General features: G+C 39.3%; 1 protein-coding gene across 1 annotated transcript in view; it reads left to right on the top strand.

Moving 5' to 3' along the window:
- The first annotated feature begins 7,462 nt into the window (after positions 1 to 7,462).
- LOC122144036 (tensin-3-like) overlaps positions 7,463 to 24,468 on the top strand; it is a 23,516-nt gene continuing 6,510 nt past the window's right edge. The window contains 14 exon segments of the mRNA XM_042754674.1: positions 7,463 to 7,723; positions 13,129 to 13,335; positions 15,109 to 15,258; positions 15,384 to 15,434; positions 16,082 to 16,204; positions 16,458 to 16,553; positions 16,848 to 16,858; positions 17,040 to 17,115; positions 17,580 to 17,685; positions 17,688 to 17,705; positions 17,816 to 17,881; positions 18,009 to 18,123; positions 20,785 to 21,308; positions 22,827 to 23,045. Coding sequence (XP_042610608.1) covers positions 15,109 to 15,258; positions 15,384 to 15,434; positions 16,082 to 16,204; positions 16,458 to 16,553; positions 16,848 to 16,858; positions 17,040 to 17,115; positions 17,580 to 17,685; positions 17,688 to 17,705; positions 17,816 to 17,881; positions 18,009 to 18,123; positions 20,785 to 21,308; positions 22,827 to 23,045 — 1,555 coding nt within the window. The 5' untranslated portion in view covers positions 7,463 to 7,723; positions 13,129 to 13,335.

The following is a 24,468-nucleotide window of genomic DNA, read 5'->3' on the forward strand; positions in this document are numbered from 1 at the left end:
GTTCTTTGATTAACATTAATGACAGGCAGCGCGTTTATAGGCTGCTGTCTCTTTAACACCGAACACACGCAGATCTAAAAATACTGCACATGCGTTTTCTTTCTCATCTGTTTACGTTCACTTAAGACAAAAACTCCTGTGTTTATGATGATATACTGACGTAGTTTTCTGCATACTGGTCGATAAATATGAAAGAAGTCAGTTTTGTCACCTTTTCTACAGTTAGGGTGGCCATTTCCATAACACCAAAAAGGAGGACACTTTGCGGCATTTAGTGAGGCAAGAATAATTGCATAGGACTCTGGTGTACTCGTAACTACAATGTACTCGTAATACAGTTTTGTCCATTATATCGATGGTATCATAATACAGTGATTCTGAAAAAGCCTACTCTATTCATTGCCGGACAATTTGATGTAGACCTATGTGTAACAGAAGAGGCAAAAAAGTGTTTGTTCACAGTATTTGTATTTATTCAAGACATTGTGATGTCTGTTTCAAAAAAGCCTTGCAAAGTTCACAGTGCCTGAAAACATCAAATTTCTGGACTTCTGGAAATAAAATAAATAAATAAATAAAATAATCTGGCAGACTGGCACAGTGCCAGAAAACAGCGACACGGTGTGCAAAATCCATGAATAGCGTCTCTACTGCTTTTTGCTATAAATTCGTGCTATTTTGTCCATTCCGGATTAAGCGAGGTCTGACGTTTCGGCATGTTAACGTGATCATATGAAGTAGCCAGCATGTGGAGGCTTGTTTACGTTTTGAACCAATTATATATCACATATTTATTTGACACCGCTTTCAGCCAATCGTTTGTTTGACCATAGATCTTACGGCGGACGCTATGCTGCTGCGTCCTAATAAAGATTCTGCAGCGGGGTTTTATAGGCTGATTCAGCGCAACTCCAAAAAGGAGGACAAGTGAGTGTCCGGCTTGAGTCTGCGCCGGACGCCGGACAGGGGGCTTAAAATCCGGACTGTCCGGCCAAAATCCGGACGTATGGCCACCCTATCTACTGTGGAAATACACGGAACGGTCCGAGAACGGACACAAACCGGGAACCCGCACTGCGACCGCTGACCGCTGCTCTCTGTGCACGCGCTTGCGCTTCATGTGCGCTGCACACAAACAGAAAGAGTTAAGCAGAACTGAAATGCACGCTTCTTATCGAATACCCGGTTCTTGGAAATTTGGAACCGGTTCTAAAATGGAACCGGTTTTTGATACCCAACACTAATCATTAGTCAATAAGGTTTCTTTACAATGAGCCATTTTACTGCGCTCACGGCGCACACTCTTAAACTTTACGCGCATGCTCTGATATCTTCATCATAAATAAAGCGCACAAGAAGCTGAGCATACAATGTAGTTGTCGTCAGTTAAGTCATGAAATTACCAAAAAGGCGATTAAAGCTGCAAAAGTGTGCGTGTATGTATGTATATATGCATCACATTTAAGAACGTCTCTTTCACTGACAATAACCAGTGAAAGCTAACTTTCTCTCAAAGAGAATTAATATTTCATGAACAAACATTCTTCCACTACTGTTAATAGAATGTTATAAGTCATAAATTAATTGAATAATTATTTCAGAGTTATTTGGTGCTTAATAATGTTATCAAAACTTTAGCACAAAAACATTACAGGCTACATCGTTCATGGTAGTTGAGTGTTCATCTAACGTTTTTAAATGTTACTACTTGTTTCAGAAAGTTTAGTGTAAATGGAGCTTAATAAGAACGTTAACAAAATGTTTCTAGAACACATTCTGTTAGCTGGGAAGGTCTCATTACTTAACATCAGACAATGAGAAATGCATTTGTTGCAGTATTTATTCATCTTTGTTAATGTTAGAAAACAAATGTTCATGGTTAGTTCATGTCAGTTCATATTCATTAAATAATATTAACATATACTACTTTTGATTTTAAAAATGTATTAATAAATGTTGAAATTAAGGAGTCAATATCTGAGATTAAAGAATAAATGCATTAGAATTATTTTGGTTACACTTTATCGACTTGATTGACTAAACACAAGTTGCTACAAAGGCGCCATCTGAAGAAGAATTTGCATATGCGAATAGGAAACATTTCCATTCAATAAATGTGCAGATAATATGTGATGCACAAGTGTGCCTAACAAATATTGTGGCCTGGGTCAACCCATGATTTATACATCCTTACAAACAGCATAGTTGGGATGAGGCTTCAAGCTGGCACGGTTCGTGATGGGTGGCTTCTTGGTGAGTGATGCATTTAAAGTTATGGTCCTATCTAAAAGTTTTTTTTTTATTTTTTTGTGCATGTAATTATTCAACTGCCCATTAGGAGACCACAGTTATCCACCAAAGACGTGGCTGTTAACCCCCCTCACCAACCCACAAACTGACCGAGAGGGCAGATACAATGATGCACATTCAAACACTTGGTCAGTTGTAGAGCGGGAGTTTGGGCAGCTGAAATGTCGCTGGTGCTGCCTTGACAGGACCGGGGTATGCTGTTATACTGCCTTGACAAGGTGTGCCACATCCTGGCCTGTGGTGTGCTGATCAGTGTATGTGCAGCCCAACCAACCAGCCATTCAACGTGATTGCGAAGTCGCCATGATTTTGCCAAGTAAGACATGTTCCTGGATCAACAATTTATTCCTAAAATCAGTGTGAAATGATAGCTGATTAACAAGAGTGTAGGAGCACCTAACCCCGATCATAAGCCTAAAACAGATATTTCTTGAAAAGTTATCCCTCAGTTCTGATTGGTTGATTGGAATGTTGTTCAAGGATAAACAAGGATGTTGATCCAGAAACATGTTGTATTGGTGAAATCACACTCACCTGATTGTGACAATATAAATGGTAATCAGAGACAAAGTTCATTTTTCGACCAATTCCTTTAATAAGTGGCTTATGTCTGTGAGTGTGTCAGTGTTATTTTTCAGGTAACTGTTAATTTCTATGATGGCCCAAATGATTTGCTGTTGTGACTCTAGAACAGCATGGGTCAGGACGCGGCCAGATGGACAGGCCTCAGCACTGGGGGAGCGAAACACCAGACACACCGGGCCAGTGGACACTCCTGCTGTTGCACCATATAAATATAAATAAACACAGACACATGTTAACTGTGATTTGAGTCTGTTCCTTATTAATGGGTAAACACATTTGCCATAAATGCAATGGATATGTAAAATCTCTGGTGTAGGCTACTTTTGGTCAGCTATATTGCATGCATTTGAAAATTAAATGCATTATGTGTACCAAATTTAAGCAAATAAATAGGAAATTAGTTTGCTCAAAGGGTGTAAGTTCATTGACCCCTGTACCTCTGCCTGTTCTGCCCACACTGTCAGTGCACAGCGGTTATCTGCTTAACATCCTCCTTTATATCAGAGCATTTCTTTTTAAGCTCATTTACAGTGTGATTTTCAGATCCCACCGTGTTGACGGCGTCAGCCAGACTCTCCCACTTATTTATTAATTTTTTTCTTTTGTTATTAATTCCGGAGGAAAAAGTTCCAAATAAAATATTTTTTTCTCATTTCTACTTCTGATAGTAGCACCTCCAATTCACTTTCAGTAAAGTTTAGTTTCTTGCTGCTTGCTTTTGCCAAAGTGGACTCATTACCACATTACAATTTATTTCATTGAGGGAGGAGACAGGGTGGGGTGTTGTGCTCGTGCATGTGCGCTCAATTTCACATTAATTGGGATGAACAAAGAGAATAACTTGGGATCCCGTGTATGCAGAGATTCATACATCTGATGGTTTTTTATTTATTTATTTATTTATTTATTTTTGTGCGTACGCACATTTACAGCTTTGCCCCGTACCCAATGTTTTAGTATGAATTCAACACAAGTCTTTGTACATGAGACCCCTGGTGAGCTGAATAATGTGTGTTAGATGAGGGAGACATACAACATGTGCAGTTCTGGGGGGGGGGGGGGGTCGCCAGGACAGGTTTGAGAAGTACTGCTTTAGAGTAGTAATATGTATATAAACCTTTTACGGGTAAATACAGGGCAAAGGTGTCCCTAAAATGGTACTGCCTTAGTGACGAGTTGTTGTACCCCTAATGGAAAAGAACCCTTGATGAGCTTCTGCTTTAGTTTGCTTGGGGTGTATTTTTCTTTACATAATACACTCTCAAAAAAAAAAAAAAGAAAACAGAAAAGGGACAACTTTGTACATTATCCACTGCTAAAAGGTACATATCCCGAAAATGAAAAATTGCTGAAAATGTCCTCTGGCCATCCAAGATTAGGATGAGTTTGTTTCTTCATCAGATTTGTAGAAATGTGGCACTGCATCTGTGCATCTCCCGCTGTCTCTCACATCAAAATCCAGCCACATATTTGTTTAGAGCTGTTTTGGTTCCTAAATGCTGCTTGATCTGTCACCGATAGAGTTCTGGTTCCTTTGGCTTGCCCAGTTGAAGACGCTTGACTGATTGTACAGATACTATTGGAAGAGAGCTGAAATGGATGATGACATCACTGAATCATTAATGAACTGACTTGAATTGACCGAATTGAACTTAAGCTGGAAAATGACTCCTTGTTACTGTCCTCTTGCATTATTGACAGACTAGTTTCCTGTTGACACTGTAAAGCTGCTTTGACACAATCAGTATTGTGTAAAGCACTATATAAATAAAGGAGACATGATCTGTGCAGATTTCTCTCCTGATTCAGACCAGACCAGTTTTTCACTGGAGTAAGCGTTATTATGGATTATGCTAAAAACATCTTAATAATGTATTTATTTCTTATAAACTTGCAGCTTATGTCTTCTCCAGGTGTTAACTGATGGACTGGAGTGGTGTTGATTACTTGTGGATTATTGTGAAGAAACAAACTCATCTTCATCTTTGATGGCTTTAGGGTGAGTATAGGCACAAAGTTGTCCCTTTAATAGTTCTTCCCCCGACATACTGTCCCAGAATGCTTTGATGTAGAGCTGATTGTGTTCATCTGCCATATGTTAGTGACTAAACCATGCGTAGGTCAGAGTCATCACAGCGGAGAAGTGTGCCGGATGAATCAATGAGAGATAAGAGAGGTGAATGAACTTATTTTGAGGGGGCAAAGTACAGTCAAGAGACACAGCACAGTGTTTCAACAAGCCGCATGATTCATATGAAATATCCAGTAGATGTGCTGGTGTTCAGAAGGTGACACTGCACATCCCTGACATGTGCTTGTAGTTACATACCACTATTTCATAAACCAATAAATAATAATGAAATTCTATTCTATTCTATTCTCTTGTGCTGCCATTGTGAGTTTATGGCAGGTCTCTTTAGCAATGAAGCGTGTTTTTAAACTTATATTAGTTTATAATATAAATTATATTAGACTTATCTTAGTCTTAATATCAGGGCAGCTACATTTGCTCGCTGCAGTACCGTCAGCTCACTGTAGGTGGCGTATCACACACAGAAACAGGACAGGCCATTCAAAACCAGCCTTCGTCAGGAGTAATTACACATTTGACGGTCCTGGAGCAGGACATTTGAGCTGTAGATTCACATGAAGCATCACAGAACAGCAGATCACACACACGTCAGTGATGTTCTCCACTCGTGTGCTGCTCTCTGCTGTCAGCAACCGCTGTCAGTATTTAACCAGCTTTCAGAGATCACCACACACAAAGCCATGTTATGCAAGAGTCTTCAAGAGTCTGGCCAGAGGTCATGTGACTAACAGGGTTCGGTTACACAGACGACAATGAATAAAATGTGAACACTAGTTACAGTGAGCCAGAGGTGATTGTGTTGCTCAGATGCTGCTCTTTAATAAATCAGGAAGAGTTAATTTTTGAAAAAAATAACAACAGAGACAAATGATCCAATAGATGACATCCTGACCGGATCTACACTGCAAATAATTGTTTTCTTACTGAGTAATTTTGTCTTGTTTTACAGTACGAATATCCAATTCTTTAAACAAGATACATTGACCCATCAAAATTGGATTAAGGCTTAAAACAAGTAAAAATGTCTGTCACTGTATCAAAATATACATCAATCTAATTTAAAGGGAAGACAAGTTATTTTTTTTAACCGCATGGGCATTTAAAAAAAAAAAAAAAAAAAAAAAAAAAAAAAAACACTTAATTTAAAAACTTGATTTTTGATTTTAAAAATCAGAAAATCAGAATTAATAATATTTTAAGTAAATGTGTATTCAAGATTTTTATTTGTCACATACATGGTTATATGGAGAGCATATGAACATCAATGAAGTGTAAGTCAGGTCCGCTCCATGGACAGTGCAATTATTAAAGAATACAAACACAAGAAAATTATATATAAATATGATAAGAAAAAGTAAGATAAATAAAATAAAATAAAATGCTTATAAAAAATGCGCAGACAGTATGCTGTAGACTTAATAAATATTAAGATGAGCAGGAATGTACAAGAGAAGAATGTGCAAACAGGTTGTACATGGTAGTTACATAGCAGCAATAGAGGTAAAAAAGTAAATAAATAAATAAAAAACATTACAGAAATTGCTGTGTGCAAGTGACAGTGTCAGTATATTCAGTATCTTACTGATAATTAAGTGACGTCATGTAGAAGTTAAGAGACTGAGTTTGAGGAGCCTGATGGTCTGCGGAAGAAACTCCTCCTAAGTCTCTCAGTGTCATCACAGAGAGGGGAGAGCAGACCCTGAGATGCCCTCAGCTAAGTGCACAACTCTCTGCAGTCTTGATAGGATAAGATATTGATAGGATTGTTGAGACATTTACACTGAAAAAACAAAAACAAAAAAACAAATACAGAGTAAGAGCATTTCTGCAGCATACAGTGCTATACAATGACTCTCATGATGATGAGAAATGTTTGCATTCATACTGAGATCTGAATCTGAGCACAGTATAAGATATTTCAGAGATATTTGAAAGATATCTTGTGATTTTCTATTCTGTAGGGCTGAAAATGTATTAAATTTTAAAGTTATAATTATATAAAAATAAAGAAAATAAACTAATAGGTTTACTAAAAGTGTATTACTTTTTGTTTCCTTTTAGTTAAAATCTGCAATATTTATTTATTTTATTTTATTTATTTAACTTCATTAAACTTCACAAGTTTGTATTTTGGTATATTTAACTTTATTAGTATTTTATGTTTGATTTAGTTAAAGGTTGAAATATTTTGATATGTTTAATTTTGTTAGAAGCCTACTTTTTTGTGTTCTTGTAGGTTTATGTCAGTTTTAATGTATTGCTGAAGTGAGGACAGTTGTATGGCATTGTTCCTAATTAAACGTGTTCTGATCTCAGTGTATTGATGGTTCAGTGCATTTTCTGTCTTGAATATCTCATTCAGTTGATCAGTTCTGTCAGTGTGTGTGTGTGTGTGTGTGTGTGTGTGTGTGTGTGTGTGTGTGTGTGTGTGCTGCATGGGAACAGCCAGAGAATGGAGGTGGAGGGGGAGACGAGAGGAGAGCAGGGGGAGGATCCAGCGCTGCACCCGTCTTTCTTTTCACTAACTCTGGAGTTGAGTTTAGAAGAGTCTGAAATGACTAATGAGAAAGCAGTGAGCTTTGAGCAGCACTGACCCTGGACTAAAGTCTGAATCCTCAGCACAAACGGCTTCTTTCCTGCAGTCCGCAGCAGATTTACAGCTGAACTATGACGAGGTAAAAAGAGTTTCCCTCTTGTCTCACACTTACAAGAGCAGCTAACTCTCCACCAGACAAGGTAATATCAGACCTGTCTGTGCTAAATCAAGAATCAAACAACAAACTTCATAAAATACATTTGTGTATTCATATGTACATCTGTGTTTAGTTCCTAAGATCTATGTGTGTGTGTGTGTGTGTGTGTGTGTGTGTGTGTGTGTGTGTGTGTGTGTGTGTGTGTGTGTGTGTGATTGCATTAATTGAATCAGACAGCACTGTGTGTGAATGAGCTGCGTGTTGATTTTCATTCGGTAGGAGCACTTTTAACTTTTTCTGCCGTGGGGCGGCTCACAGCTCCTCTTCAAAGCTTGATGAGGTTCTCAGTTACATCTCATCGAGTATCAGAGGTTTTTTTTTCCTAAAATTCCAAGACACAGACAGTTATATAAAGATAGGAGTGACTTGTGATTGCAGGCTATGAGATCTTGAGATGTTGTTGACACTTTTTGGAAACTCTACAGGAGGCAAAGTACTTTTTCTCAGGAAAAACATCTGAGAATTTAGCAGAAGCCTCTCACTGAATCTCAAGGAATAATCAAGACATTGTTAATGTGAGTCAACTGCTGTCCTCAGGGTTAGGAATTTAATGCTGTGTGAAGATTTACTCCAAGACTTTTCTGTGTATCTCCACCCATCACACACTCACACACTCACACACTCCTGCATGTCCTCTTTCATCTTTACTATCATCAGAGCCACTGTCATTGACTCTCTGCTGATCCTCTGTTAGTCTATCAGACCGCTCTTTCTCAGGTGATCAGGCTCTGAATCGGATCTGTCGAGTCTTTGTGTTACATTAATAAATAGTCACAGTCACTCGCTTCGCTTCAATGAGGAACATATGTAATCCATCGCAGTGGGAAAGAGAGAGAATGTTTCAGACAAAAGACAGACAGATGATGTGTAGTGGATGTGTGATAGAGTGCGTCTGAGGCAGAGATGGAGGGGTTAAAGAGCTCTTGACCGTGTGAAGGGAATCAGTCATTAAAAAAAGTTCCAGAAACCGACAGGAACCTGCGGATGGTTTCCACTCGTGGTCTGGACCTCAGCGCAGCTATTTCTGACATGATCCTGATGCTGGATATACAACATGAACACCAGATTACACTTTATTTCCGTAGCCTGCTTTAGATACCCTACTGACTATGAGTAACTTTGCAACTACCTGTCAGCTAACTCGCACTAGAGTATTAGTACACTGTAAGGTAAACTGTACATGAAGCATTATTGTGCATCCCAAAGAGGTCCTCATTTGTAAGTCACTTTGGATAAAAGCATCTGCTAAATGTGAATGTAAGGTTAGTAGAATGAGTTGACATGTACTTGCAAAGTTACTTACAGTCAGTAGAATGTCCATCAAAATGAAAGCTGACAGTTTACTAATACTCTAATGACTGCTTGTTGACATGAAGCTCACTTATAGTTAGTAGAATGTCTAAACTGGACATCAAAATACATTTCCTTGAGGATCAGAGTAATGCTGCTTCTGGAGCTAAAAGAGTGAACTGAACAATGCTTTCCTTTAATGCAGTGCACACTAATGTTGCGAAGTTTGTGGTCAGTCAAACAAAATAATAATAGTATGTTTATTCATCAAGGATGCATTAAAATGCTCAGTAAAGTCATTTCTAATGTTACAAAATATATCAGTTTGATATATTCAATTGATATATTCAAATATATAATCTGAATTAATGCTGTTTGTCTGAATTTTCTATTCATCTGTGAATCCTGAAAAATAAAATCTCACAGTTTCCACAAAAATATTGTGCAGCACAACTGTGTTCAACATTGATAATAATCAGAAATGTTTCTGGTGTGTGTTCAGGTGTGTGTTCAGGTGTGTGTTCTGGTGTGTGTTCAGGTGTGTGTTCTGGTGTGTGTTCTGGTGTGTGTTCTTGTGTGTTCACATGTTTGTTCTCAAGTGTGTGTTCTCTGGTGTGTGTTCAGGTGTGTGTTCTGGTGTGTGTTCAGGTGTGTGTTCTGGAGTGTGTTCTGGTGTGTGTTCAGGTTTGTGTTCAGGTGTGTGTTCTGGAGTGTGTTCTGGTGTGTGTTCTGGTGTGTGTTCAGGTGTGTGTTCTGGTGTGTGTTCAGGTGTGTTCAGGTTTGTGTTCAGGTGTGTGCTCTGGTGTGTGTTCAGGTGTGTGTTCAGGTGTGTGTTCAGGTTTGTGTTCTGGTGTGTGTTCTGGTGTGTGTTCAGGTGTGTGTTCTGGTGTGTGTTCTGGTGTGTGTTCAGGTGTGTGCTCTGGTGTGTGTTCAGGTGTGTGTTCTGGTGTGTGTTCAGGTGTGTGTTCATGTGTGTGTTCAGGTGTGTGTTCTGGTGTGTGTTCTTGTCTCTGATAAAACCATAAAACAGGTCTGTGTTCTGGTGTGTGTTCTGGTGTGTGCTCTGGTGTGTGTTCAGGTGTGTGCTCTGGTGTGTGCTCTGGTGTGTGTTCAGGTGTGTGTTCTGGTGTGTGTTCTGGTGTGTGTTCAGGTGTGTGTTCAGATGTGTGTTCTGGTGTGTGTTCAGGTGTGTGCTCTGGTGTGTGTTCAGGTGTGTGTTCAGATGTGTGCTCTGGTGTGTGTTCAGGTGTGTGTTCAGATGTGTGCTCTGGTGTGTGTTCAGGTGTGTGTTCAGGTTTGTGTTCAGGTGTGTGTTCAGGTGTGTGTTCAGGTTTGTGTTCAGGTGTGTGTTCTGGTGTGTGTTCAGGTGTGTGTTCTGGTGTGTGTTCAGGTGTGTGTTCAGGTTTGTGTTCAGGTGTGTGTTCTGGTGTGTGTTCAGGTGTGTGTTCTGGTGTGTGTTCAGGTGTGTGTTCAGGTTTGTGTTCTGGTGTGTGTTCAGGTGTGTGTTCTGGTGTGTGTTCAGGTTTGTGTTCAGGTGTGTGCTCTGGTGTGTGCTCTGGTGTGTGTTCAGGTGTGTGTTCTGGTGTGTGTTCTGGTGTGTGTTCAGGTGTGTGTTCAGATGTGTGTTCTGGTGTGTGTTCAGGTGTGTGCTCTGGTGTGTGTTCAGGTGTGTGTTCAGGTTTGTGTTCAGGTGTGTGTTCAGGTGTGTGTTCAGGTTTGTGTTCAGGTGTGTGTTCTGGTGTGTGTTCAGGTGTGTGTTCTGGTGTGTGTGTTCAGGTGTGTGTTCAGGTTTGTGTTCAGGTGTGTGTTCCGGTGTGTGTTCAGGTGTGTGTTCTGGTGTGTGTTCAGGTGTGTGTTCAGGTTTGTGTTCTGGTGTGTGTTCAGGTGTGTGTTCTGGTGTGTGTTCTGGTGTGTGTTCTGGTGTGTGTTCAGGTGTGTGTTCTGGTGTGTGTTCAGGTGTGTGTTCAGGTTTGTGTTCAGGTGTGTGTTCAGGTGTGTGTTCAGGTTTGTGTTCAGGTGTGTGTTCAGGTTTGTGTTCAGGTGTGTGTTCAGGTGTGTGTTCTGGTGTGTGTTCTGGTGTGTGTTCTGGTGTGTGTTCAGGTTTGTGTTCAGGTGTGTGTTCTGGTGTGTGTTCAGGTGTGTGTTCAGGCGTGTGTTCAGGTTTGTGTTCAGGTGTGTGTTCAGGCGTGTGTTCAGGTGTGTGTTCAGGTGTGTGTTCTGGTGTGTGTTCTGGTTTGTGTTCAGGTGTGTGTTCAGGTGTGTGTTCAGGTGTGTGTTCAGGTGTGTGTTCAGGTGTGTGTTCTGGTGTGTGTTCAGGTGTGTGTTCAGGTGTGTGTTCTGGTGTGTGTTCTGGTGTGTGTTCAGGTGTGTGTTCTGGTGTGTGTTCTGGTGTGTGTTCAGGTGTGTGTTCAGGTGTGTGTTCAGGTTTGTGTTCAGGTGTGTGTTCAGGTGTGTGTTCAGGTTTGTGTTCTGGTGTGTGTTCTGGTGTGTGTTCAGGTGTGTGTTCTGGTGTGTGTTCAGGTGTGTGTTCAGGTTTGTGTGTTCAGGTTTGTGTTCAGGTGTGTGTTCAGGTGGTGTGTTCTGGTTTGTGTTCAGGTGTGTGTTCAGGTTGTGTTCAGGTGTGTGTTCAGGTGTGTGTTCTGGTGTGTGTTCTGGTGTGTGTTCTGGTGTGTGTTCAGGTTTGTGTTCAGGTGTGTGTTCTGGTGTGTGTTCAGGCGTGTGTTCAGGCGTGTGTTCAGGTTTGTGTTCAGGTGTGTGTTCAGGCGTGTGTTCAGGTGTGTGTTCAGGTGTGTGTTCAGGTGTGTGTTCTGGTGTGTGTTCTGGTTTGTGTTCAGGTGTGTGTTCAGGTGTGTGTTCAGGTGTGTGTTCAGGTGTGTGTTCAGGTGTGTGTTCTGGTGTGTGTTCAGGTGTGTGTTCAGGTGTGTGTTCTGGTGTGTGTTCTGGTGTGTGTTTCAGGTGTGTGTTCTGGTGTGTGTGTTCTGGTGTGTGTTCAGGTGTGTGTTCAGGTGTGTGTTCAGGTTTGTGTTCAGGTGTGTGTTCAGGTGTGTGTTCAGGTTTGTGTTCTGGTGTGTGTTCTGGTGTGTGTTCAGGTGTGTGTTCTGGTGTGTGTTCAGGTGTGTGTTCAGGTGTGTGTTCTGGTGTGTGTTCTGGTGTGTGTTCTGGTGTGTGTTCAGGTTTGTGTTCAGGTGTGTGTTCAGGTGTGTGTTCTGGTGTGTGTTCTGGTGTGTGTTCTGGTGTGTGTTCAGATGTGTGTTCTGGTGTGTGTTCAGGTGTGTGTTCAGGTGTGTGTTCTGGTGTGTGTTCAGGTGTGTGTTCTGGTGTGTGTTCAGGTTTGTGTTCAGGTGTGTGTTCTGGTGTGTGTTCTGGTGTGTGTTCTGGTGTGTGTTCAGGTGTGTGTTCAGGTGTGTGTTCAGGTGTGTGTTCTGGTGTGTGTTCAGGTGTGTGTTCTGGTGTGTGTTCAGGTGTGTGTTCAGGTGTGTGTTCTGGTGTGTGTTCTGGTGTGTGTTCTGGTGTGTCAGGTGTGTGTGGTGTGTGTTCTGGTGTGTGTTCTCGTGTGTGTTCAGGTGTGTGTTCTGGTGTGTGTTTAGGTTTGTGTTCAGGTGTGTGTTCAGGTGTGTGTTCTGGTGTGTGTTCAGGTGTGTGTTCTGGTGTGTGTTCAGGTGTGTGTTCTGGTGTGTGTGTTCTGGTGTGTGTTTGTGTGTGTGTTCAGGTGTGTGTTCTGGTGTGTGTTCAGGTGTGTGTTCATGTGTGTGTTCAGGTGTGTGTTCTGGTGTGTGTTCTGGTGTGTGTTCAGGTGTGTGTTCAGGTGTGTGTTCAGGTGTGTGTTCTGGTGTGTGTTCAGGTGTGTGTTCTAGTTTTCCAAAGAAAAACACTCTGATAAGGTAGTGATTCTTTTTACATTTATTTGAATAAAGTAAGAATACTTCACTACTGTCCAAATCTCACTGAAGTCATCTGAAGATGGTTTGATGGGGTTTGGACACGTGTTGGCTGAAGTTCATGGGTTTGGACACACGTCTGCTCTGAACATGTTGTGTGGGTTTGTTGTCTGATGCAGCTGAAGGCTACAGAAAGCTGATCCAGAGCTTGTTTTTACAGGCCCGGATCTGAGCACACACACTCTCTGGATTCTCATGCCTGCAGGAGCTGGATCTCTTCCTCAGGACGACACACCTTGATCCCAGGCATGTGTGGCCCACGGCGGGCCTGTAGAGACACGTCTGGAGTCACTGGAGAAACCGCTCCTGTGTGCAGATCAGTGACACGACACATGTGTGTCCCTGGAGCACAAAACCAATCGTAAGGGTCAGTTTTTGGAAATCAAGATTTATACATCATCTGAAGCTGAATAAATAATCTCTCCATTGATGTCTGGTTTGTTAGGAGGACAATATTTGTCTGAGATACAACTATTTGAAAATCTGGAATCTGAGGGAGCAAAAAAAATCTAAATATTGAGAAAATCATCTTTAAAGTTGTTCAAATGAAGTTCTTAGCAATGCATATTACTAATCAAAAATTAAGTTTTGATATATTTATGGTAGGAAATTTACAAAATATCTTAAGGAAACATGATCTTTACTTAATATCCTAATGATTTATGGCATAAAAGAAAAATAGATAATTATGGACCATACAATGTGTTGTTGGCTATTGCTACAAATATACCTGTGCAGAGGCAGACAGTAGTGAAGTATTTTTACTCTGCTGTAAAACTACTATGCAAGTGTCTGTACTTTACCAGGGTTTTTCCATTTGTTAAAAGCAACTCATCTGAATGACACTGCAATCGATTTATTCCAGTGGGGTGTCCATTGTCTTAACTTCAGCTCAGGAATTAATTTGTTACAGTATCATTTTAAAGGGTTAAATGATTCACAGATTGAATCAGTTCCTTTGAATCGGTTCTTTTCTGTGTAAAGGTGTGAAATTGTTGGTCATTCGATCTGATTCATTTTGGACAGTTCCCTAACGAGTCGTTTGCAGCAGCTTCTCTCACAGAACAGGACTCTTTATAAACAGGAGGAAACACAAACTGATATTCACCCAACAGTCCTTATAGAAAACAAAACTTAATATTTGATATTTGTCATTGATATTTCACAAACACACACACACACACACACACGCACACACTACTGCGCAATACTACCACAGAAGGCTGATTTTCAGACATTTTTAGCTCGCTATATGTTAATGTAGTGCTAACCCTTGTAAAAAAAAGTACACTTTGAAAAGAGTAGCCTACTTATTACAGAAATAATAGACTTTAAAATAGTATACTTATACATTTAAATATATTAACACACCACAGTTAAGCTACAGCTAATCATTTGACATTTTACAAAGTACACTTTTTTTTAGAAATTTACTTAATTTTGTTTAGAGAGCTCTCTCTATAAGTGACCTTTTTATATCATTAATATATTATCTGCAAGTACCGTTTTTAAATTTATATATATATATATATATATATATATATATATATATATATATATATATATATATATATATATATGTGTATAATATGTGTATATATATGTATATATATATATATATATATATATATATATATATATATATATATATATATATATATACTTTAATATATAAATATTTTTAAGAACTTGTTATAGGTTCCAAAAAATAAAGAATTTTTAACAGAAAACTGTTTTTTTGAATTATGATGATATTTCACAATATTACTGTTTTTCTCTGTTTTTGATTACAGAAATGCAGCCTTAATGAGCAAAAGGTACTTTAAAAACATTAAAAGTCTTGCTGATCCTAAACTTTTAAATGGCAGACTATGATTTAAAGTACAGTACAAGTGCACATTCAGTAAAAAATAATTGTCTTTCAAAACAGTTTAGATGCTGTTCCAATAAAGCCTCGTTCAGTGGCAAAGCAACATTAATGATCCCATTCATTTTCTATTGTGAGCTGCTGAGTGACATGAGAAATGTTTAACTTTATGCCAATGGAGAATGTGTAGCACTTGTGATCCATCTCCGGTCACACACTTGTTCTGGTGAGCTCTTCTGAAGTTCAGGGGTGATTTGACTCTCCTGTCTGCAGATGGAGGAGGGATATGATCTCGACCTCACCTATGTGACGGAGCGCATTATTGCGGTGTCCTTCCCTCAAGACTGCTTTGAGGAGATGTACCTGCGCACCCTGAGAGACGTCACGCGCATGCTCAAGTCCAAACACGCAGACAACTATCTGGTGAGGATCCGTTACACTTTCTCACAGGAGAAACGCTCTCTGATGAAGTTCTGTCATTACGTCATGCCTCATGGGCTTCCGGTCTAGAGCTGATGCTGTTTAACTCGTTATCATTCGTTTTCCAGGTGATCAGCCTGTCAGAGAGAAAGCAGGAGCTCACTAAGATGAACACTAAGGTAGTGTGCACTGTTAAAAAAAAAAAAAAAAACACCTGCAGCTGTGATTGCCAGAATTTTACCATAAACAATATGGTAAGCCACATTTAAGGCTTTACATATTTAACTTAAATTTACATTTAAATACCGTAATTTCATCAACTGATACAATGTTAATATAACAACCTATGGAAGTACTGATATCTGTTTTACACCTTTGTAATACACTGAAAACCACCAAACATGGTAACACACATGAAACTGAAATAAAGCAATAAACATTCATTTAACAACATTAGATGTAACATACAGTCCTAGTGTGCACAACTGATGAGAATAAACTAAGAATAATCATAGTTATTTCCATGAAAAAATACTGAATGTGAAATTTAACACAGGGAATTCTGGGAATGTCAGTTTACGGTTATTCACTGTAAATTATACTTTTTCATTTCCAAAAACAGTAAACTACCGTAAAATTACATGTAATGTCTACTACAGTTTTTCACTGTATATAGTAGGGGAACTTACCGTTAACCATTTAACAGGTTTTTACTGTAGAATTTTTAAATCAGGGTAATTTTTACAGTGTGGGGGATCTGTCTCATCCAGTCTGGAACATGATATCGGTGTGTATTTGAACTGTGTTGATGTTCTGGTCTCTTCAGACTCTGGACACGGGATGGCTGGACTTCCACGCTCCTCCTCTGGATAAGATCTGCTCCATCTGTAAGGCCACAGAGAGCTGGCTGAACGCTGACCCGCTGCACGTGGTGGTCATTCACTGCAGGGTGAGAGTCTGATACAGCCTTATCACCAAACCACATGTTCGGCCCGGGATGAGCTGTGCTGTGTGTGTCAGCAGCAGCTGAAGCTGGACGTTTGTACAGTTACACTATCAAAGACTCTAAACTATCAATCAGACGACAGAAGACATGGAGTAGATTGAGTGCATATATAAGTCAATCAAATTAGGGACTGAATACCTGATAAATGAGCACACTTGATAATTCTGTGTCAGATGAAGCTCTGCTGTTTGTTCAGGTACGTGTGGATCCTCAACAGTCTCCTGAGCGGCTCCATCAAGATGAACACGTCTCCTCTCTTCCTCCACTTCATCCTCATTCATTGCGTCCCTCAGTTTGACCCTGCAGGAGGTCAGAGCTCTTCTGGACTGCATCATGTGTTAGAGCTAGTTTACAGCAGAAGAAAGTGCTGGAAAGACGTAATGAACCTGCAGTGCTACAACAGCCAGAACTGGAGCACTTTTAAAAATATTTTATATATATATATTTTTTTTTAGATAAAGTTTTAGCAATTTTGTTGTTTTTATTCATTTTATTAATTGTTTTTTGTTCATTTTTCAGTTTATTTATTAAAATGTCTACATAGTTTTTTATCAAGTTTTAGTTTATTTAGTTGTAGTTAGTTTAGTACTTTGTGACGTAAACTAAGTGAAAATGAGAAATGTTGCCCTGGCCACTAGCTGAAATAAGTTTTTTTTTTTTTTTTTTTTTTACAGTTTAATGTTTATTTTGTTTCAAGCAATGTACATTTTTCAAGTTTTAGTTTCAGTTAATGATTAAAAACCCCGGTTTGATTGAGATTTCTGAACATATCTTGCAGTCGTGTTGGAGCTGCTCACAGAGACAGGATCTGCATCGCCCTCGAGCCAGCACAGCTACTGAAGGGAGATATTACAGTACAAACAAACCCTGAATAAACACCAAAATAAACATTTAGGATACACACTTGTCAATAACAAGTGTGTAACTGCACCTACAGAAAGAATGTATGCACTTTTTTATCATTTAATCATGCCAGCATACTGGACAGTGACCCCTTAGACTAAAGATTAAACTAAGACTAGATTCTAGAATATAAATCCAGAGTAAGAACAGACAGAACAGGTTTGAGTGCTTTGTGTTTATAAGTGTTTTAGATGCTTGATAAAATAGAGGTGATAAAAAAGGGTAAATACTTGTAAAGACCACTGAAGAATGAAAGTGAATGTAATAGAGGAAAATGAAAGACTTTAGATTGGCGTTTAGTGATTTGGTGATCAGAGCAGCACTTCTGCATCCCGTTCATCCATGCCTTTATCTCACTGAGGAATGCTGTGTTTTTCTCCCCATTACATTTCAATTTTCTCCCTTCTCTCTGCAGGTGAAATGCTTTCATACGAGCAGCCGGACTGAGCGAGACGATATATTCAGAGTTCAGTTTCACACGGGTGCTGTTCAGGCCTACAGCCTTGTGTTTCAGGAACACGACATGAGCACGCTAACAGAGGTCAGCGATGGCCCGTCTGACCGCTACTGATGCACTGACCCATTGAGGAGCACTGAGTTTATTTGGAATGAAAATGTAGTTGTGTTGATATTGTGATGTTTCAATTTCAGATGCCAGATTTCCAGATTATGGGAACGTGGAGTTGGTGTTCTCTGATGGGCCAGAAAGAATTTCAGGTGGGTTTTTCTGTGTTGTTGTCAGGTAATACTGAAGTTCTCCACACTTCATGTCCTGTTTGGCAGTGCTGTACACACATGAGGGCCGGCGGTGTAGCTGTTATCCATCAGTCTGGTGTTCACTCAGGTTCAGAGCGCTGGCAGAACGGTCCAGATGTGACCGTCGACTACATGAGCACAGATTCACTCTCTAAATGGAAGTCCTACCAGAACATCTGCAGGGCAGAAGGTAGGAAGATGTGAATGCTTATTTATAAAAGGAAGGACATGTGCTTGAGATTATATGATGCTGTGGAAGCTCTGGCTACACAGACACGCTCAAATCACCACTTGTTTTATGTTATAGTGTGTCCGGCAACTTAATTAGGTTCAGAATTAGGAGTTGTACTTTGGTATTGTATGCATCATGTTTTAAATACACATAACTGTAATTTCTGGTCCTGAAATCTGCTGTTTAGGAGTTCTGATATAACCGTCTAATTGATTCTACAGTGATTCTTTCTGCAGGTTGTACTATTACACCAGTAGGTGGCACCAAATGACTGTGTGAGTGAGTCATTGAATCATTTGCTCAGCTGGTTCATTTAAAAATACTGATTCTTTAGGGAATAAAACAAGTGAGAGAAGTCTTCATCAGTAAATCATTTAATCATTCACGTAACCAAATTGGTATTAGTTTTTAAATTAGTTTCAAACATTTGTCCAATAAGGCTTAGTTACATCTTTTAAACTAGCAACAGCAGTTTGTGAATCCGTGGCATAAAAAGAAAAGTGGGGTCTTTGGTCCCCTCCGTTGTGCTTCCTTACTTATTTAAATATATCAAAAATGCTTGTCTGTTGATCTGTAACATAAAAGCAATATATCATATGAGCAATAGTGTATTAGAAAAACTTGAGTTTAGCTTACCTGTTGAGAAGAAACTCCACAAGTTTGGCATCTTAATTGAAATCCAAACATTCCATGAAAAAGCCACGCCCTAAGTTACATTTGAGTAAGTCGCATGTTATTATTACTTTCAGAAATATAAATATAAATAAATAGATTTTTTACATGCGGCATCAGACCGTATCAATGCATTGTCACACCCCTACTGTTAGTGGTGGACAATATGACCAAAATCTTGAAAAATCAAAATATGAGTAAAAAAAATTAAAAAATAAAAATAAAAAAAACTCACTGAAGACAAGTAAATAGTCTGTGATTAAATAAGAAACTACTTAATCAAAATCAAAATCAAATAAATAAAATCAAATAAATAAAAACACTGCAGATTCTGCATCATTTCTTGTTATTAAAGATAAATACAAAAGTGTTTTAGTCAAGAGCAGCGAGAGATTTTTTGTCTTTAGTTGTTTGATTCACATGAATGACAGACAGCAGGAATATCAGACTGCTGTCATGTTAAGAGCTGCCCGCATCCAATATACATGTTTTCTTTCTCAGCTGTTTGCTTTCCCTTGAAAAGATTTGTATTTTGACATACAAGTTTGTGTATTTAACCTTTCAAGGCCTATAAAGTGGCAAAAATAGCTCTGTTCAATACTCCCGCGCTCTATGAGCACCGTCTTCATGTCTCTCAGACAGCCAAGTTCTCTTGTTCGCTTTCACTGATGATTGCATTTCAGCGGTTTAAAATCATGTTTTTAAATCGCAATGCTTAAAATGCGTGTAAACTATAAGTTTTTGTGACCTCGACCACAGCATGAACACGTAACCGCGATAGAGACAATAGTCCAAAATCTCCACCGGTTGACAAATTTCTACAGGTTAATTGTGTTTACCGGTATATCACCCACCCTACCTACTGTACCCCACTGTCCTTTTAAAGCATAGGTAACCTTACTTCAGTTTTATGATATATCACATCTGCTGCCTGAGCTCGTCTCAGATGATTTGTTGTTTTGTATAGTTTGGCAACATTCAGTCTGTGTCGTTTTCTGTACTGTGGCTTTGCTGTTTTACATGCGAGAGTCCAGGCATCTGTATGCCAGACCACGGGGAACAGGAAACCATCAGATAATAGTGGTATAGTGCTGTCTTTTGCAGAGATTGCTCTGTGTGTGCAAAGATTGCAGGAATAACAATACATTAATGATAATACCATGAATTGTCCTCAGGCTAGCATCGCTAGCTGGTGCATGTGATTTGAACAAACCACTAGCCCTAGTATGAGACTCCAGCATGTAGTTTGTCCCATGTTTGTTGTTAAGCCAGACACACTGAAGGAGGAACCAGAACCACAGGAAGAACCAGACAGGAAGAAAACAACAGAACATCATTTTGGAGCAAAAATGCAATACCAAAAATGCAGTTAGACTTTAATTCATGCACATTGAATGCACTTTTCATGTGGTGGATGACAGTGAACAGCATGAGTTGCTTCACAATGATCCTTGTCTCAAGGATTGTTTGTTGGTTTGTTTCAAGGATCCTTGTTTATTGTAAGATTATTACATATGCTTTGCAAGAAGTGGTGATTTTTGGCCGTCCAAAGTTGGCCAAACAGCTTTAGGCCCCATCTAGGTAGCTTTTACCAATTACGAATCATTGAAGATTGAAGAGAATTTTGTCTTTTGAGGACATGTAAACTGTGATTCATGCTTTTATTTCATCCAGATTGGATTATTGCAGCTCGTTATATTTAGGGTTGTCTAAGAATCTGCTCTTACGGCTGCAGCTAGACTGTTGACTGGCACAAGGAAGTGGTCCAGCATTTCTCCAGTGCTGGCTTCCTGTTAATTTTAGAGTCCAATATAATGTTTTGATAATGGTTTTTAAAGGTTTGCATGGCCTTGCTCCAGAGCACATTTCATGTCTGTTACAGCAGCACTGTGTTGCTAGACCTCTAAGATCATCACAGAGTCTGCTTTTACATGTTCCCAAAACACGGCTGAAAACCAAGGGGAGATCGAGCTGACCACACGCTCTCGGCCAGCAGCGACTCGGGCTTGTCCAGTGCTTCGCTGTGCACCGACGGCTGGCCCAGAACCCCGCAGCCCAGCCAGCAGGAGCGTGTGGAGCTCAAGCGGTTGCTCAGCGGCTTCGGCCTGGACGAGTTGAGCCGAAGCTGTGCCGCAACGGAGCCGCCACTCTTGGGCCCACCGCCGAGTCACGAGAACCGACCAAATGAGCTCGAGACTGACATCCTGAATGATGAAGCATTGGCCTCACAGCACGATCTGCACAGCGTGGACAGTCTAGGCACACTCTCCTCATCCTATCACAAGAGCAGCCAGAACTCGCTGCTGTCTGACGGCTTTGGTGTAGACGAGCCTCATTTGTTCCTACACTCCGGATACTCCACGCAGACGTGGGTCCATCAGCAGCAGCTGGTCGCTGCTCAGCAGTACTCACACCTGCAGGAGGAGGACACCGCAGAGGAGTGCTTCCACAACCACATGCAGCAGCTGCTGCCTAGAGCTGCCGGTGAGCAGAACAAACTACTTTACAGTCTTATTTCAACTGCTTACACACAATCTTTACTTGTCACACAATTTCTGAAATCTGACATTCAAACACCAGAGCCACACACCAAATCTGCAAAACCATACACTAATTCTCATCCTTCGACTCAATTTCATAAAACACTTTTTGCGAAACATAGCACACCATTCTCTATGTGACACAAAAATCTAAGAGGAATTAATATTATGGCAAAGGTGTTTGCAAATGTTTGCTTTTGAGATGTGTTTGTGATATTTTGAATACAGAGCTTCATTTTGCAAGAGATGTGAGGCATTTTGGATTTTTGTGTGCAGTTGTGTAAAGTTTTAAAAAAAATAGCCAAAATGTTGAAAATGTGTGTAAGTATCAGTTGAAAAAAAAAAGATGTAATATTCTGATTTATTACTGCCACATTGATTAGGTTCTCTCAAATTATATTTCTCCAGTGGATGCTCTGCAGTGAATGGGTGCCGTCAGAATGAGAGTCCAAACAGCTGATAAAAACATCACAATAATCCACAAGTAATCCACAGCACTCCAGTCCATCAGTTAAACATCTGGAGAAGACAAAAGATGAAACACATCCAGCATTAAGACGTTTTTAACTCAAATACATAGAGTCTATAATCCATAATAACACTTCCTCCAGTGAAAAAGTGTTCTGGTGTGAATCAGGAGAGAAATCTGCACAGATCAAGCAGCGTTTAAACAGCTCTAAACAAATATGTGTCTGAATTACTTTGGATTATTTTGATGTTTTTGTCAGCTGTTTGTATTCTTATCTCGTGAAAATATTCTATCCCTTTAATATACTTTATTTAATTTAATTTATTTAATTTTTCCCAAACACAAATGTATTTGTACAAAGTAAAAAGATACATGAGACTAATTATAAAGACCATACTTGATAGATTTTCTGTAATCACAAGCAAAAATGTTAATTCGTGCAGGTAAATAAATTTTTTTTGGGCTTTTTACAACTTAATATCACAATAAACACAAGGTAAATTATATAAAATTAACATTCTTCTTTTTAGATAAAACTAAAAAATTCTGTTAGTGTTTAATTTAGTTTAATTGCTAGAAATAAAATCGAACTTAAGAGGCTCTAAAAAAATACTAAATACTAAACTACCAACACAACTTTAAAAAAAAATATGTTAAATCAGGTGCCAACTCTTTAAGGTAACAGTTGCAGGTTAACACACTGTTCATTGAGATTTTATTTATAATATGCATCATATTTTCTGTCTTATACTTAAAGAATTTCCACCAAAATAATAAATAATTTCAGCATTCACAACATTCACAACACTTGTTCTGCACAACACTGATGTGAAGACAAAATACAATTGAAACAACTGAACTGTTTCTTCTCCTTTTTCTATGAGGAAAGTTATTTGCTTTTATTCAAACTGAACCAGGAACAGGTTTAAAGCAGAAATCATGGATTAGTATAAAAGAGCACTTTGAATGAGGCGGTGGTTTCTGTCATTTCAGAGCAGAACAGCTGTTCGTCGAGCCCCGGCATCTCTCAGAGACAAGACGTGGACAAGAAACACGACGAGGAGTTCAGCTCTCTGACGCTGGACATCCATCACTCCATCCATCAGCTCAACCAGCTCATCCTGGACCTGGATCACACCTTCGTGCCCATCTCCACCAAACCCAGCTGCTTGAGCAGAGCCGGCGGAGCAGACACACAGACTCTTCAGACGGGTGAGATCACTCATCAAATACTGACGCTCTTCACCTGAGAAAACTGCTAATTCACCCAGTCATGATCATTCTGTCATCATATACTCCTCCTCATTTTGTTCAAACCCTTATGACTGTAAAAGAGAAATTTGGTTACTATTAGTTACAGTGTATTTATGGATTTAAGTACTGAGTGATAACTGTGTGTATTTGTACATGCATATGTGACCCTGGACCACAAAACCAATCATAAAGGTCAATCTTTTAAAATTCTGAAACCTTTACCTTTAGATTTTAAAACTTTATATAGTTTGTTAGGAGGACAATATTTGGCTGAAATACAACTATTTGGAATGCAAAAATCTAAATATTGAGAAAATCATCTTTAAAGTTGTTCAAAGGAAGTTCTTAGCAATGCATATTACTAATCAAAAATTAAGTTTTGATATATTTACGGTAGGAAATGTACAAAATATCTTCATGGAACATGATCTTTACTTAATATCCTAATGATTTTTGGCATAAAAGAACAATAGATAATTATGACCCATAAAATGTACTAGGTAATCAGGAGCATAAGGCAGATGACTTCCATAACCACCAGACAAATGAAATTATTTTTATTCTGTTTGAAGAAAATATCAGTATCACATTTACTGTGCTGTACTGATCCAGCTGCTGATGTTAGGTTATGTTAGCTTGAGGAATGGAGTTGTGGCTTTTATTAGTTCACATGAATTAGCCATTTCCAGACCGTCTGTGAAACAGCTGTATCTCTCTCTCTCTCTCTCTCGCTCTCTCTCTCTCTCTCTCTCTCTCTCTCTCTCACAAACACACACACACACTTACGTCTTAATTTGTGATCTGAGCCAGAGCAATCAGTCCATGAGTGTTCAGTCTGATCTGAGCTGCTGTTTCACGAGCAAACACACTTGTTATGGTGATTGCTGTAGGTATTCATTGATGGTTTATGATCCTGATTATAGTACAGTCAGTTTTGGGGGTAATGCTTTACAAGTAATGCGAGTTGTGTAATCAGATTACTTTTTTTGAAGTAACTAGCAATGCATTACTTTTAAATGAAAAACAAAATATCTGAGTCCCTTTGTCTTCCAATGTACTGACTGACAGCTCTCCTGTCCCCGTGTTGAGAGAAATCAGCTGTAAGAGCAGAAATATTTCTTTCAGCCTGAGGATTATTCATTTCACTTTTGCTGTGAAAGTACCAAGTCCCGCATATGACATGACATGCAAAAGAAATCAAATAAATTGTGCGCACAATTTACTAATTCATTCTCTAGATTTATAAATAGTGCTCACAATTTAGCAAATGAAGGGAGCAAATTAGTAAATTGTGCTAACATTTTATGAATCGAGGGAACGAATTAGTAAACATGCACACGATTTAGTCTACAATTTTTTTCCTGCATGCCATGTGTGGGGT

Source organism: Cyprinus carpio, unplaced genomic scaffold (assembly GCF_018340385.1).
Source record: "Cyprinus carpio isolate SPL01 unplaced genomic scaffold, ASM1834038v1 S000006580, whole genome shotgun sequence".
Classification (NCBI taxonomy): domain Eukaryota; kingdom Metazoa; phylum Chordata; class Actinopteri; order Cypriniformes; family Cyprinidae; genus Cyprinus; species Cyprinus carpio.